At 45.1% G+C, this 15205-nt stretch overlaps 1 protein-coding gene across 5 annotated transcripts in view; it reads right to left on the bottom strand.

Moving 5' to 3' along the window:
• TAPT1 (transmembrane anterior posterior transformation 1) overlaps positions 1-15205 on the bottom strand; it is a 165451-nt gene that overhangs the window by 118550 nt on the left and 31696 nt on the right. For 2 of the 5 annotated variants that reach the window (XM_073001067.2, XM_020806579.3), the window contains exon 4: positions 505-572. The exons of the other annotated variants lie outside the window; for them this stretch is intronic. In XM_073001067.2, coding sequence (XP_072857168.1) covers positions 505-572 — 68 coding nt within the window. The remainder of the gene's footprint in view (positions 1-504; positions 573-15205) is intronic. 5 annotated transcript variants of the gene reach the window in all.

Raw genomic sequence — 15205 nt, 5'->3', positions numbered from 1 at the left:
GTAATGAAAAAGTCCTGTTAACTATTCTGGGGATCCATGTAAACACTTTGTATCTGAATCACTGTTATTTCTATACCATTATAACAACTAATTTACTCTTTTATCCCAAATTTACAGTGTTCACGAAAAGATACTAATATGCCCACAAGTTTTTGTGGCTCACTAATAGCTTGAAGGAAGAGAAGAGATCCAAAGAGAAACTTTCTTGTCTTATAACTGGAATTCATTTGCACATGCAACTACACAATTTGGTATTTACAAGTCTTATACAACAGGGCTCCCATCCCACAACCTTTTGACCATTAAAATATCCAGAAAAACAACAAAATTACAAAATTTCTCTGGGAAACTGACAGGACAGCCTGACCCAAAATTTAATGTGTGAATATATTTAATGTGTGAATACTTAAACATATAATATAAAGCTCATTCACTCTCTCTAATATTGTGTGGAGGCATCATTTTGGCTGATAGCATAAAAGAAACATCAGGATATATACTCACCATGGAGAAGTTCCATTTGACATCACATTCCATCCTATAAAGGAAGTGAAAGTGCTCTTCCCTTCATTCTGATTTACAAGAAATAAAAGAGAAAGAGAGAGAAAGAAGGTTGTAATGTTGCTACACTATGTATGTTGATCATCATTGGAAAGGGGAAGGGTATTGTTTTGGAAGCTTTATCTTCTCTTTTCTACCATGTACAGATTGCAGCAATAAAAGCATATTTTGCCCTTCAAGATGAAAGGAATGAATACAATCTGTTTATTTAAAAATGTTTTGGGTAACCAAGCTTGAGCTTCTTTTTTTAAGTTAAAAATCAATGGAGAAACTATTTATAGCTGAGACCCATACTATCTACCAAAAGAATGAAGACTTTATATTCTCTAATGAGGATAATATACATTTATTTACACACAATATACTGGTGCAGACAACAGTATATATACAGACTATAAAGAATACAAAACTGACCCAAACATGGGGTTATGCTAATTTATATTTATGACCGTGTATACAAAACTACTGAAAACAAGTTTAGCTTGGCACAAAATGGTAAAATAATCTTAATAAAAGAAACATTTATATTTCTGTAACAGGAAGTTATTGTAGAGAGAATCTATTATCTCCCGGATGCTAAACAAGGTAAAACTTACTATGTTACATTAGTGTCCTCTTTAGGTACACAACTCTGAGAGAACTCCTGTAAACTGTGCTAAGTTTGTAAGATAAAGAAGGGCATAAATATAAACATTGAAAAATGTTTTGCTGAAAAAGGCAGCTTCCCCCAAGGCTGAATTAATATTGCAACCCTAACATCAGCAACAGAGAAAAGTATGATTTGTTAATTCTCCAACCTTTCATAACTGCCGGTCTTTTACATTATGTTCCAAGTGATCACTGATCCTGCAAGATTCCAGTCTGCTATATGGAGCAACAAGGACTGGAACAGAAGTCAAAAGTGACACTCTGAAACCCTCTATCTGGAAGCTCCCTTGATATTTTGAGATCAAAAGATGCCAATATATTTTAATTGCATGGCACAACTCTAGCACAGGGTTTTTTAAAAGTAATTCAACATAGTGAGCTAATATCTAGCTCAAGACATCAAAAAATACTTGGCAGCCTTGGGAGGAGGTGACCAAATTCACAGATAAATCTAATTTCTTCACAAATTATCTGTCAAAATCCAAAGATGCACCAGTACAAAATAATGGGAAAAGAGGTAGCTATGAACCAGTCTGTGTAGTTTATTTCTTCTTAGACCAGGGGACAAGATGCTAAAATAGGAATGTGTATAGTTTGCTATTTGCATAATAATGTGAATAAAGATTACCTTTTTTTCTTTTTCTTTGCTTTTAGAGGTTGAAGGAATATAATTTCTATTACACATAATTTACAAGAGACTAGAATACATGAAGTGCAAGCCATGGAAGGAGATACAGGACTTAATCTTTTTGTTGAGATATTTGGGAAAACAACTGAATGAAGGAAGGAGCACTTTTAATTTCTACATAGAATGGAATATGATGTTGTGCCTACAGGCATAGTTTGTGAACAACTCAAAGCAGCCAAAGGGAAAAATACCCACACAAACAGGAAAATGATGAGCAAATACCCACTATCAATAGATTTAGTTATTTCAGTACTTTATTTCCTCAAACAACATTAATTAAGTCCACAACTATATTTTTGGATCATTTTGCACAGTTTTTTTTACTGTAAAAAACATAAAAATCAAGAAATACAGAACAACAATCTACCTCAGAATAAAATGAAATTATATACAGTACTAAAACATGTATTGTGTATTTAAGATAACCTAATTAAGAGCATTTAAAAATATTTTGTTTAACCAACATCGTGAAAATGCATTTACAGTATAATTTGGAATAGACACATCAATAAAGAAAAAAGGTCATATGAAAACAATGTTTGCGCTGACCTCTATATGAAGCTTATGGAAAAGACTTGGTAACTCACTGTAACTATGGCTCTCCAAGTGGTGATCCATGTATCCACACAAAAAGCGGTTTGCACCTGTGCAAACACCAGTTCAGAAAGTTCCAGAGCCTCAAAATGAAAGTGCTTCTCTGCCTATACTGTGCAAGAGCAGCCCCGCTCTCCTCAGTCCCAATTGTCTGCTGCAAGGTAGAGGGGCGAAACAAGTGGGAAGTAGGTGAGTTGTGTGGATATATGCATTATCGCTCAAGGAACCATAGTTACGGTGACTAACCAAGTCTTTATTTTCATGATGTCCACATCTACGCACACAAAAAGGGGTGACTGGCAAGCTAAAGTTCGGAGGTTAGAGTTATATCAGAACAAAGGATAGAACAGCTCATCCAAAAACAGCATCTTTCTGGGCTCTAGGGGTGACAAATTTTGAGGGTCTAAATCGGCGTTCCCCAACCTTTTCTGGTCCGCGGATCGGCTGGGGAAGGCGGGGCACCCCTGTGCTCACGCGTATGTGCGAACAAGCATGCACGTGCTCTTGCATGGGTGGCGTACTGTCATTTGTACATGCGTGCGGGCCCGCACGAGCGCGTACCACCATTTGTGCATGTGTGCGAGTGCCCATGCGCATGCACAAATGGCAGAGCATGCTCATGTGAACCGACGTGCGCCTGTGCGCATACGCAATGCAGGCATGCCAGAGTGCATGCACAGGCGCAAACAGGCGGCATGGGGGTGAGTGTGCGCAGGTGGAGCAGTGGGAGGTCTCTCTCGGCGGCCCGGTCTGGCCCATGCCATGGACTGGCACCAGGCTGTGGACCGGCACCAGGCTGTGGACCAGGGGTTGGGGAACACCAATCTAAACCATGTCACTCTCTGGCAGATTTCCTGTATGTCTGTACAGCATGTAAAAACACAACGGAGAAGATTCCACTGGTGGAATGGCTACAGAAAGCTAGAGGCAGCCATTTATTTGCTAGTTCATAGTTCTGAGGCTCTGGAACTTCTCAAACTGGTCTTCGGGCAGGCACAGCCCCCTTTTTGTGTGCATACATGGACATTACAAAGAATGAATATCAATCTGAATTGTTTACAACTTTGGTAGGCTGATGTCCTAAAGAAAGGTTACCTACCTGTAACCATGGTTCTTCTAGTGGACCTCTGTGAATTCACACAAATGAGCTTTTTCTGTACCTGCACAGGATGTTTCAGAAGTTTCTAGAGCTTAAAAAAGAGTAACAATTAAGATACCACCCCTAGGGTGCAAGCTCTGCCTCCTCAACCTTCCCCTCAGTTCCTCTATAGTCCACCATTGCCAACTAAAACAGATCTAATAGACAACATGACAGATAGAGGGGAGGAAGGGAGGGATGTGTGAATTCACAGAGGTCCACTAGAAGAACCATGGTTACAGGTAGGTAACCTTTCTTTCTTCGTAGTGGCCTCTGTGAATGCACACAAATGACAAGCCCACTTACCGGATGGTCGGCCGTCACAGAAGCAGAGATGTCAGAATCGCCCTGCCGAATGCAGCATCATTCTTCGCTCTGACGTCAAGGCGATAGTGCTTCATAAACGTCAAGGGATTGGACCAAGTAGCTGCTCTGCAAATGTTCTGCACCTCAATTCCACAATGTAGTGAAGTCAATGTCGAGACTGCTCGAGTAGAATGGGCTTTCAGATGGCCTGGTATCGACTTGCCAGAGAGTTTGTAGGCTATCTGTATAGCTTGAACTATCCATCTAGATATAGTCTGTGTTGACGCTAGAGCACCTCTGTTGGGTCCATGGTAACATACAAATATTGTCTAAACTGTTTCATTCTATCGATGTAGAAAGCCAAAGCTCATTTGACATCTAACATGTGGAGCTTGCGCTCGATTGGGGTGGATGGAGGAGGGAACAATGTCAGTAGGACTATCGGTTGATTCATATGAAATTCAGATGCTACCTTGGGTAGAAAGGAGACATCAAAGTATAGGGTCACGTTGTCCGGATGAAGATGTAGGTATGGGAGGTCAGATCTTAAGAGCCGCCAACTAACTAGCTCTTTTCACTGATGTAATTGCGACCAAGAAGACTGTCTTTAAAGAGCAATTTTTCATTGCAAGTAGCCATCGGTTCAAATGGAGGCTTGGTTAGCGCTTCCAGAACTAGTTGTAGGGACCATTGGGGAATGATTTGTTGTGTTGGGGGTCTAATGCTCTGAAGACCCTTCATGAATCTTTTAAGAGTAGAGTGAGAAAAAAGTCAAGCAGACTGAGAATGAAGTGCTTGATGAGTCACTATGCCTGAAATATATACCTTGATGGTGGAATGAGACAGGCCAAGGTCAAACAGATGGAGGATGAAGGTATTGTTTTGAGCGAGACTGGAATTGGAGTCAAACTGCCGTCCCTCAGACACTGGGTAAGAGACAGTGTCTAGGGGAATTTTTGGCCTGGACTCCCTTGGCCTGCAGGACGTGGCCCCTGCTGCTGCTTGGGGCTACCCCACCCCTTCTTCAACACCAGCCACCTGGCTTGGAGGGGAGAAGGGGCATTAGAAGGGTGTGTAGGTTTGTTGTTATTTTTTTTAACTGTTATTATTAATTGCCATCGGATTACATAGAGACCCACAGTGGACCTGATGGAACAGGAAGGGGGGAGGGCATTGAAGGGGGCAGCCATTGAGGTGGTGCTGGGTAAGGGGAAGGAATGGTGGTGGGGACAGAACATGCCCGCGTAGGAGAAGAGAGGCTAGATACCTTGTATCTATCCCCTCTTCTAGTCCTGCCCCCAACCAAATGGTATCAGGTGACCATGTCAGCAAACCCTCGAGCCACGCGGTGCTGTTGATGAACGCCAGGTCAGTACAAAATAAGACTGCCCTCATTCATGATGTAATTCTGGATGAGGGTGCTGACCTGGCGTGCATTACTGAGACCTGGGTGGGAGAGGAGGGTGGTGTTCTCCTCTCCCAGCTGTGTCCACATGGGTACTAGGTCCAGCACCAATGTTGCTCGGAGGGTCGGGGAGGGGGAGTTGCTACAATCTATAGTACTACAATCTATAGAAGTAGGGAGTCAAGAGATAAAGGGTATAACAGGGAAGTTTGGCCTTGGAGTTCAGAACGAAGCAGGACAAAGGCTAATAGAGTTTTGTCAAGAGAATAAGCTGGTCATCACAAACATTCTTTTCCAACAACACAAGAGGCGACTCTATACATGGTAATCACCAGATGGGCAATATCGAAATCAGATTGATTATATTCTCTGCAGGGAAAGATGGAGAAGCTCTATACAGTCAGCAAAAACAAGACCTGGAGCTGACTGCAGCTCTGATCATCAGCTTCTCATAGCAAAATTCAAGCTTAGACTGAAGAGAGTAGGAAAAACCACTGGGCCACTCAGGTATAATCTAAACCAAATCCCCTATGAGTACACAGTGGAAGTAAAGAACAGATTTAAGGAACTACATTTGGTGGACAGAATGCCTGAAGAACTTTGGATAGAGGCTCGTAACACTGTCCAGGAGGCAGCAACAAAAACCATCCCAAAGAAAAGGAAATGCAAGAAAGCAAAATGGCTGTCCAACGAGGCCTTAGAAATAGCAGAGAGGAGAAGGGAAGCAAAATGCAAGGGAGATAGGGAAAGTTACAGAAAATTGAATGCAGATTTCCAAAGAATAGCAAGGAGAGACAAGAGGGCCTTCTTAAATGAACGATGCAAAGAAATAGAGGAAAATAACAGAAAAGGAAAAACCAGAGATCTGTTCAGGAAAATTGGAGATATTAGAGGAACATTTCGCGCAACGATGGACATGATAAAGGACAAAAATGGGAGGGACCTAACAGAAGCAGAAGACATCAAGAAGAGGTGGCAAGATTACACAGAGGAATTATATCAGAAAGATGTGGATATCCCAGACAACCCAGACAATGTAGTTGCTGACCTTGAGCCAGACATCCTGGAGAGTGAAGTCAAGTGGGCCTTAGAAAGCCTGGCTAACAACAAGGCCAGTGGAGGTGATGGCATTCCAGTTGAACTATTTAAAATCTTGAAAGATGATGCTGTTAAGGTGCTACATTCAATATGCCAGCAAGTTTAGAAAACCCAACAGTGGCCAGAGGATTGGAAAAGATCAGTCTACATCCCAATACCAAAGAAAGGCAGTGCCAAAGAATGCTCCAACTACCGCACAATTGCACTCATTTCACACGCTAGCAAGGTTATGCTCAAAATCCTCCAAGGTAGGCTTCAGCAGTATGTGGACCAAGAACTCCCAGAAGTACAAGCTGGATTCCAAAGAGGCAGAGGCACTCAAGACCAAATTGCTAACTTGCGCTGGATTATGAAGAAAGCCAGAGAGTTCCAGAAAAACATCTACTTCTGCTTCATTGACTATGCGAAAGCCTTTGACTGTGTGGACCACAGCAAACTATGGCAAGTTCTTAAAGAAATGGGAGTGCCTGACCACTTTATCTGTCTCCTGAGAAACCTATATGTGGGACAGGAAGCAACAGTCAGAACTGGTCATGGAACAACTGAGTGGTTCAAAATTGGGAAAGGAGTATGGCAAGGCTGTATACTGTCCCCCAGCTTATTTAACTTATATGCAGAATACATCATGCGGAAGGCTGGACTGGAGGAATCCCAAACTGGAATTAAGATTGCACCTCCGATATGCAGGTGACACCACTCTGATGGCAGAAAGTGAGGAGGAACTAAAGAACCTTGTAATGAGGGTGAAAGAAGAGAGTCCAAAAAATGGTCTGAAACTCAACATCAAAAAAACTAAGATCATGGCCACTGGTCCCATCACCTCCTGGGAAATAGAAGGGGAAGATATGGAGGCAGTGACAGATTTTATTTTCCTGGGCTCCATGATCACTGCAGATGGAGACAGCAGCCACGAAATTAAAAGACGCCTGCTTCTTGGGAGGAAAGCGATGACAAATCTTGACAGCATGTTAAAAAGCAGAGACATCACCTTGCCAACAAAAGTCCGAATAGTCAAAGCTATGGTTTTTCCTGTCATGATGTATGGAAGTGAGAGCTGGACCATAAAGAAAGCAGACCACCGACGAATTGATGCCTTTGAATTGTGGTGCTGGAGGAGACTCGAGAATCCCCTGGACTGCAAGGAGAACAAACCTATCAATTCTAAAGGAAATCAAGCCAGAGTGCTCACTGGAAGGACAGATCCTGAAGCTGAGGCTCCAGTACTTTGGCCATCTAATGAGAAGAAAAGACTCCCTGGAAAAGACCCTGATGTTGGGAAAGTGTGATGGCAAGAGGAGAAGGGGACGACCAAGGATGAGATGGCTGGACAGTGTCTGCAAAGCAACCAACATGAATTTGACACAACTCCGGGAGGCAGTAGAAGATAGGAGGGCCTGGCGTGCTCTGGTCCATGGGGTCACGAAGAGTCGGACACGACTAAACGACTAAACGAAACGAAACGATAGTAGTTCTATCTCCTTGACCAGGCTTCCTATCCCTTTGAGAGGTGGTCTTAAGGGCCTGTATTGTGCTTTGGGCTTGCAAGACAGATTAGGGATTCTGTTGGTGTACTGCCCACCCTGCTGCGTACCAACAGTCTCCCTGCCTGAGCTGACAGAGGTAGTCTCGGACCTGGTGTTGAGGACTCCCAGGCTGTTGGTGCTGGGAGACTTCAACATTCATGCCGAGGCTGCCTTGACTGGGGTGGCTCAGGACTTCATGGCCCCCATGACAACCATGGGGCTGTCTCGATGTGTCATCGGCCCGACACATGAGAAGGGCCATACCTTGGACCTGGTCTTCACAACGGGACTGGAAGGTGGTGGTTTGGATGTGGAGGGGGTGGTCGTGACACCATTGTCATGGTCAGACCACTTCCTGGTCAAGTTTAGTCTTTTAGCTTCTTCTTCCCTCTGCAAGGGTGGGGGATCTATTAAGATGATCCGCCTCTGGAGACTAATGGATCCGAATGGTTTCCTGAATGCTCTGGGGGATTACTCGTCTGATATGGTTGGCGCTCCTGTCGAAGCTCAGGTCACCCTATGGAATAGGGGGATGACCCGAGCGGTTGACACGATTGTGCCTAAGTGCCCACTCCCTGCTCGCCGAGCCCAGACAGCTCCTTGATATACTTCTGAACTGCGGGCAATGAAGCGAGAAGGGAGACGGCTGGAGCGCAGGTGGAGGAAGACCCACTGGGAGTCCAATCGAACATGACTTAGAGCCCATTATCGGAACTATTTCGTGGCAATATGGCTGGCGAAACAGCAATATTTCTCCAGCCGTATTGCTTCCTCGGAATGTCGTCCAGCAGAGCTGTTTAGGGTGGTCCGGGATCTTCTTCAACCAGGAAATCCAGTGGAGGTCCTGGACTGCTCATCAGCTCACTGTGATGGGTTTGCTATTCATTTTGAGGGGGGAAATCGCTCAGATTCGCAGTGGGCTGGACTCCACTGTTACTGCAAAATCAGAAAATATGTCCAGTGTGCCATACTTAGGTCAAATATTAATGGATGAGTTTCAATTACTGCGACCCGAGGATGTGGACAGGGTGCTTGAATCTGTCCGTTCTACCACCACTCCGCTCAACACTTGCCCATCTTGGCTAATTGGAAGATCTGCCAGGGGGGTTCACACTTAGGTCCAGGAGGCCGTGAACACCTCTTTGAGAGAGGGAGTGGTGCCTACCGCCTTGAAAGAGGTGGTAATTCGATCACTCCTTAAAAAGCCTAACCTGGACCCAAGGCTGGTGGTCAACTACCGGCCAGTGGCGAACCTCCCTTATTTGGACAAAGTGTTGGAGCGGGTTGTGGCCGGGCAACTCCAGGCGCTGCTGGATGAAACCGATTTTCTGGATCCATTTCAATCAGGTTTCAGGCTGGGTTTTGGTACAGAGACTGCCTTGGTTGCCCTGTACGATGACCTTTGCTGGGAGAGAGACAGGGAGAGTGTGACCCTGTTGGTACTCCTGGACCTCTCAGCAGCTTTTGACACCATCGACCATGGTGTCCTTCTGGATAGGCTGGCTGGGTTAGGAGTTGGGGGCACTGTTTTATGGTGGTTCCGCTCCTTCCTAGCTGACCGTGTCCAGAGGGTGGTGCTGGGGGAGTTGCTCTGCCCCATGGCATTTATGTCATGGGGTTCCTCAGGGCTCGATACTGTCCCCCATGCTGTTTAACATCTACATGAAACCGCTGGGAGAGGTCATCAGGAGGTTTGGGCTGAGGAGTCAGCAATATGCTGACGACACTCAGCTCTACCTCTCGTTTTCCACCAATCCAGGTGAGGCGGTTTCTGTGCTGAACTCGTGTCTGGACCTGATAATGGACTGGATGAGGGTTAATAAATTGAAACTCAATCCAGACAAGACGGAAGTGCTGTTAGTGGGTTCTTCGCCGGACAGGTTGGAGGGCCATTTCCCTGCCCTGAATGGGGTTACACTCCCCCTAAAGGACAGGGTCTGCAGCCTGGGGGTGCTCCTGGGCCCCAGTCTAACTCTGGAAGCCCAGGTGGACTCGGTGGCCAGAGGCGCCTTCCTTCAGCTGAGGAAATTATACCAGCCATGGCCCTACCTGGACGAGCGGAGTCTCATGACAGTTACACATGCACTGATAACATCTCGTATAGATTATTGAAATGCGCTCTATATGGGACTGCCTTTGAAGACGGTCCAGCGACTGCAACTGGTCCAGAATCAAGCTGCGCGGCTGGTGAGTGGTGGGGCCACTAGATAACACATCAAGCCGATTCTGTTCAATTTACATTGGTTACCAGTTGCTGCCTGGGCCCAATTCAAAGTGCTTGTTTTGACATATAAAGCCCTAAACGGGTTGGGCCCTGGATACTTGAAGGACCACCTCCTTCTATATGAGCCTACCCGGCAGTTAAGATATAGCCAGGGGGCCCTTTTGAAAGAGCCATCCCTTAAGGAGGTAAGAGGGATGGCTTGTAGGCAAAGGGCCTTTTCGGCAGCTGCCCCCAGACTATGGAATGCTCTCCCGACTGAAATTCGTCTGGCGCCGACGTTGATGACATTTCAGCGCCTGGTCAAAACCTTCCTGTTCCAGAAGGCTTTTAATTGAAATAACATCAACTGTGGGTCCTGATGGCAATTTTAATTGTATTTTAATTGTATTTTAATCATTTTATCTTTTATTGTATCTTAACTGAATTTTAATTGTTGTAAGCCGCCCAGAGACCTTTGGGTAGAGTGGGCTGCATATTAAATAAATAAATAAATAAATAAGTAAATAAATAAATAAATAAACAAACAAACAAACAAACAAACAAACTCTTGGATTCCGTAAATTTTAGGAAGGATTTCCATTTGTTCTCATATAGTTTCCTAGTACTGTACACTGTTTCCGGGCCCTTTCTACAATTCTGTGGAATTTGGCATTATCCTCTATGTCATCAGATTCAGTGAGTGCACGTCGAGGTGAAGAATATAGCCGTTGTTCTTGGATAGAAGGTTCGGTATTGACGGTAAGTGAAGCATTTCTATTGCTATCACCTTGAGGTGAGTAAACCATGGTTGGCAGGGCCACCACGGTGCGATCATTATAGCATCTGCCCAATATTGAATGACTCTGATGACTGTCCTCTGGATCATTGGTATCAGTGGAAAGATGTAGAGGAGTTCTCCTCTCCAATCAATCATAAAGGCATCTCCCAGTGACTCAACATTGATGCCCACTCTCAAGCAGTATCTGGGGCACAGACAGACAGACAGACAGACAGACAGACAGACAGACCTTTATTGGCATTAAGAGATATACTTTAGCCCAGAAGTAAACTATAAAATGTGGTGAGACCTTTAAAACCAAGAGCCTCGTGGTGCAGTGGTTAAAACGCTGTACTGCAGCTAAAACTGTGCTCACGACCAGGGGTTCAAATCCCAGGTAGCCGGCTCAAGGTTGACTCAGCCTTCTATCCTTCCGAAGTCGGTAAAATGAGTACCCAGCTTGCTGGGGGGGGCAATGTGTAGCCTGTATAATTAAATTGTAAACCGCCCGGAGAGTGCTTGTAGCGCTATGGGGCGGTATATAAGTCAAAAAAAAAAAAAAAAAAAACAGGTTGAAGTTGAAGGGGATTAATACAGAGGTGATCTATACTTGGGGGATAGTCTCTCTGATTTGGATCGCAGTTTGTGAAAAGCAGGCAACATGAGTATACTTTAGTCCAGCAACAAACTATAAAGTGTGGTGAGACCTATAAACCAGGTTGAAGTTGAGGGGGATTAATACAGAGGTGGTCTATACCTGGGGGATAGTCTCTCTGATTTGGATCGCAGTTTGTAACAAACAAGCAACATGAGTAGTGACATGATTGTTTTCCCCATGGATTAAAAAGCAAACCTTGGCATTATCAGAGAGGTCTTGAGAATCGGAATATACAGTGGTGCCCCGCATAGCGACGATAATCCGTTCCGGATAAATCATTGCTATCTGGATTTGTCGCTATACGGGGCAAAAAAACCCCATAGGAACGCATTAAACCGTGTTTAATGCGTTCCTATGGGGGGGAAACTCACCATTATGCAAAGATCCTCCATAGGGGTGGCCATTTTCGGTGCCTCTAAAGCGAGGCAACACAGCGGGCGGCCATTATGGAACTGCCGATCAGCTGTGCGAAAATGGGGCCTTTGGGAGGACCGCGGGGGAGGGAAGCCACCGCTGGCATTTTCGCCCAGCTGAGCGGCAGTGGCTTCGGAAGCTCCCGCCGCTCAGCTGGGGGAAAATGCCAGCTAGGGCTTTGCGAGGACCGCGGGGGAGGGCTCCCCCGCGGTCCTTCCCAAGCCCTAGCCAGCAAGGGGAAGTGGTCACTCTCGAAACGATATAAAAGTGTTTTAAATTATCTTTAAAAGACGGGGGAATTAAAATATAATCTAAAACACTGCAGCCTCGGGTTGATGCAAAGGTAATTTCCCCCGGGGAGTCCCTGACAGAGGAGCCATTTAGCACTAGTTTGTTGAATTGGATACAAAACTTAGTAAATTGGATGCCGGCCTGATTGATGTGAGCATCTTTGGAGATCCTGCCTGACCTAAAAAACCAGGGGAGGGAAACGTTGGGATCTAGATTCAAGACATCCAAGAGGTCCCAATTGTCTTTACCAATTCTGGCATTGAAGTCTCCAAGAAGAATAATATCTGTCGTGGGGAAGAGATGTTCAAGGTACTCGAGGTATGTAGTTAAGCGCTCCCAAAGGAGGCATAATGAGGCTTTGTCGGGAGAAGGGTAAGGTGAACATTAACGACAATAAACACAAAGCTGTGACTAAAACAAAAAGCATGGGCAAGGGGGTTACAAGGTTGCAAGGTTGCAGGACTTTAAATTTAGGTTACTGAGAGACTAACAGGGGCAGGCCTGCTTGGAACCGACCACATAGATTACTTTTGAATCCGGGCAAGGAGTACGCTAGGAAGCCCTCTAGATGGATCAGGGAGTCCATCCAAGTTTCCTGAAGGCAGATGATCTCAAATTGTTGGAGGTAAGAGCAGAGGTCAAGGTCGCTTTTCTTGGCTGCCCAGCCAGCTATATTCCAGGATGGCAATTTCACCGATGAGGGCTGGGGCTTTGTTGATCATCAATTAGTTTCAGTCAGCTGTTCAAGTGAACTGTTCGAATCAAAATTGATGCAGCCATTGTTGAGGCTGGAACCAGTGGGTACATCAAGGGGAGGAAACGTAAGGTTGACCACTCTAGGCTGCATAGGGTTGGTCATCCCCAAGTCCAATGGGGAGTGGAGCTCTGCTTCTACCTCAATCAGATGCTTGGGAGATCAGGCTAGGTTTTGAATTGATATGGGACATATAGGCATAATCGTGGAATTTTGCAGGGGAAAAGGAATCGAACATTTCTCATTCTTGTTTGTGTGAGACAAACAGAATCTCAGTTCCTCGGATCTGGCTGTAATTAAGGTCTTTATAAGCAGCTAAAAGGTCACCCTCCAAATCAGTTTGACCCACAGGGTGCTCAGCCAAGGGACAAGGGTGTTACATACAGCACTGATGTTACCTGTCTGTCATGGGTTTGGAGGGAAAGTTCCATCCTATGGGGAGTGGAAGGCGGGACATCAGGAGGAGGGGCTGTACTGTATATATATGTGAAGCCTGTGTGGAGAAGGAAGACGCTGGGATGTGAAGAAGCAGCAGCTGGGAAGAAGAAGCTGGTGTGGGAGTCTGTGTGTCAGACAGGGTACTACTGTGTGTCAGAGTACCAACCTGATAGGTTCAGGTGTCTGTTGGTTAGCCAGAACTGATAGGTTCAGGGTCTGTGCTTCAAGTTAAGGGTTCTGTGTGAACCAACCTGTGTGTATGTATGAGTGAAACTAAGCCACGTTACTATATCTTATTCACCTGATCATTTTATTTTGCCTGTGTGTTGTTTTAAATAAACCTTATTCTTTTATTTGTTGAAAATCCATCCCTGGTCTGTGTGACTTCTTATAGGGAATGGTTGGTGGCAGCTTAGTTAACGTGTGGCAGATCCCAGTAGGTCTGGGTTTGTCACATTGATTGGTGGCAGCGGTGGGATACGACTGGTCCAGTTGTCCAGCGGTCCAGCAAAGCCTTGGCAAGTGTGCCCAGAGCAAGGGGGGTCTAGTCAGGGACAATCTGAGGCGCGTAGGTAATCTTCTAGGTGTACCTCACGGGGAGGTGCACTAGTGGAAGAACGTGCCAACTGGGGAGACTAGATTAGGGTGCTCTGAGGCAGCCTGTTTTTGGCGGGAAAAAAGCTGAGGCAAAACTGTATAGTAGCAGTGATCTAGCCTGCCTGCTGAGAGGCCCAGCAGAGGGGGGTAGACTCTAACTCGCTACAGTTGCAAGTAGTGCTGAAGGACAGCAGCAATCTATAGGGAAAGCTGGTTCTGAGGCAAAAGAAAAAAAAAGTGGTCGTTTTATTTTGAGGCTTGACTTTTTAAAGCAGCCTGTTCTGGGGGGGGAGTATGCCCTTGACTCGAAGCCAAATGGCAGAAATGGGTGAAGTGAAAGACCCCCAGGTTGACCAAGGTTCTGAGGATGAATTTGGCTCAGTGCAGGGTGACAGCACAGGAGAGCAGAACCCAGAACTCAGAAAAATGCTCATAGCCCAACAGCATGAACTGAAGATGAGGCAATTTGAAATAGAGAGAATGGAAAGGGAGGCCAGAGAAAGAGCTGAAATCAGTCAGGCAGAGGCAGATGCCAGGAAAAGGGAAATGGCCATGAGGATAGAAGAGATGGAACTGAAACACAGAATTAGAATGGCACAATTAGAATTAACATTCCTCAATAAGAGAAACAACAATTTATCAGTTGAAGAAATTGCGGAAAGAGAAAAGTATGAGGCTCAGGCCAGACAAAGTGAGCAAGATCTTGAAAAATATAATCAGCAAAAAGACATTAAATTAAAAGAAATCAGAGATAAGACTGAAGAAAAAGTAAAAGAGATAAAAGCTAGGGCTGAGGAAGAAATTTTACAGATCAGGGCTGAGTTTGAGGCTGAGCAAAAGGAGCTGGAAAAGAAACCAAAAGAAGGCACACAGGTTAAGGCACAACCTCAAAACCTGAATTATTCTGAAGAAAACATGAGGGAAACATGGGACCCTAAGTACTCCAAAGGGTTAGTTCAGAGCCTGCCAAAAATGGGCAGCCATTTTGTTGATAAAACTTCTGGGCAGAGCCAGTCCAGGAACCAGATTTTGGAGGGAAAACCAAAACTAGATGAGAAAGACTCCAAGTACAGCAGAAAATGTTATTTCTGTCAGGGAAAGGGCCATCTAA

Source organism: Pogona vitticeps, chromosome 5, assembly GCF_051106095.1.
Source record: "Pogona vitticeps strain Pit_001003342236 chromosome 5, PviZW2.1, whole genome shotgun sequence".
NCBI lineage: Eukaryota > Metazoa > Chordata > Lepidosauria > Squamata > Agamidae > Pogona > Pogona vitticeps.
This window is presented reverse-complemented; position numbering and strand designations above follow the sequence as displayed.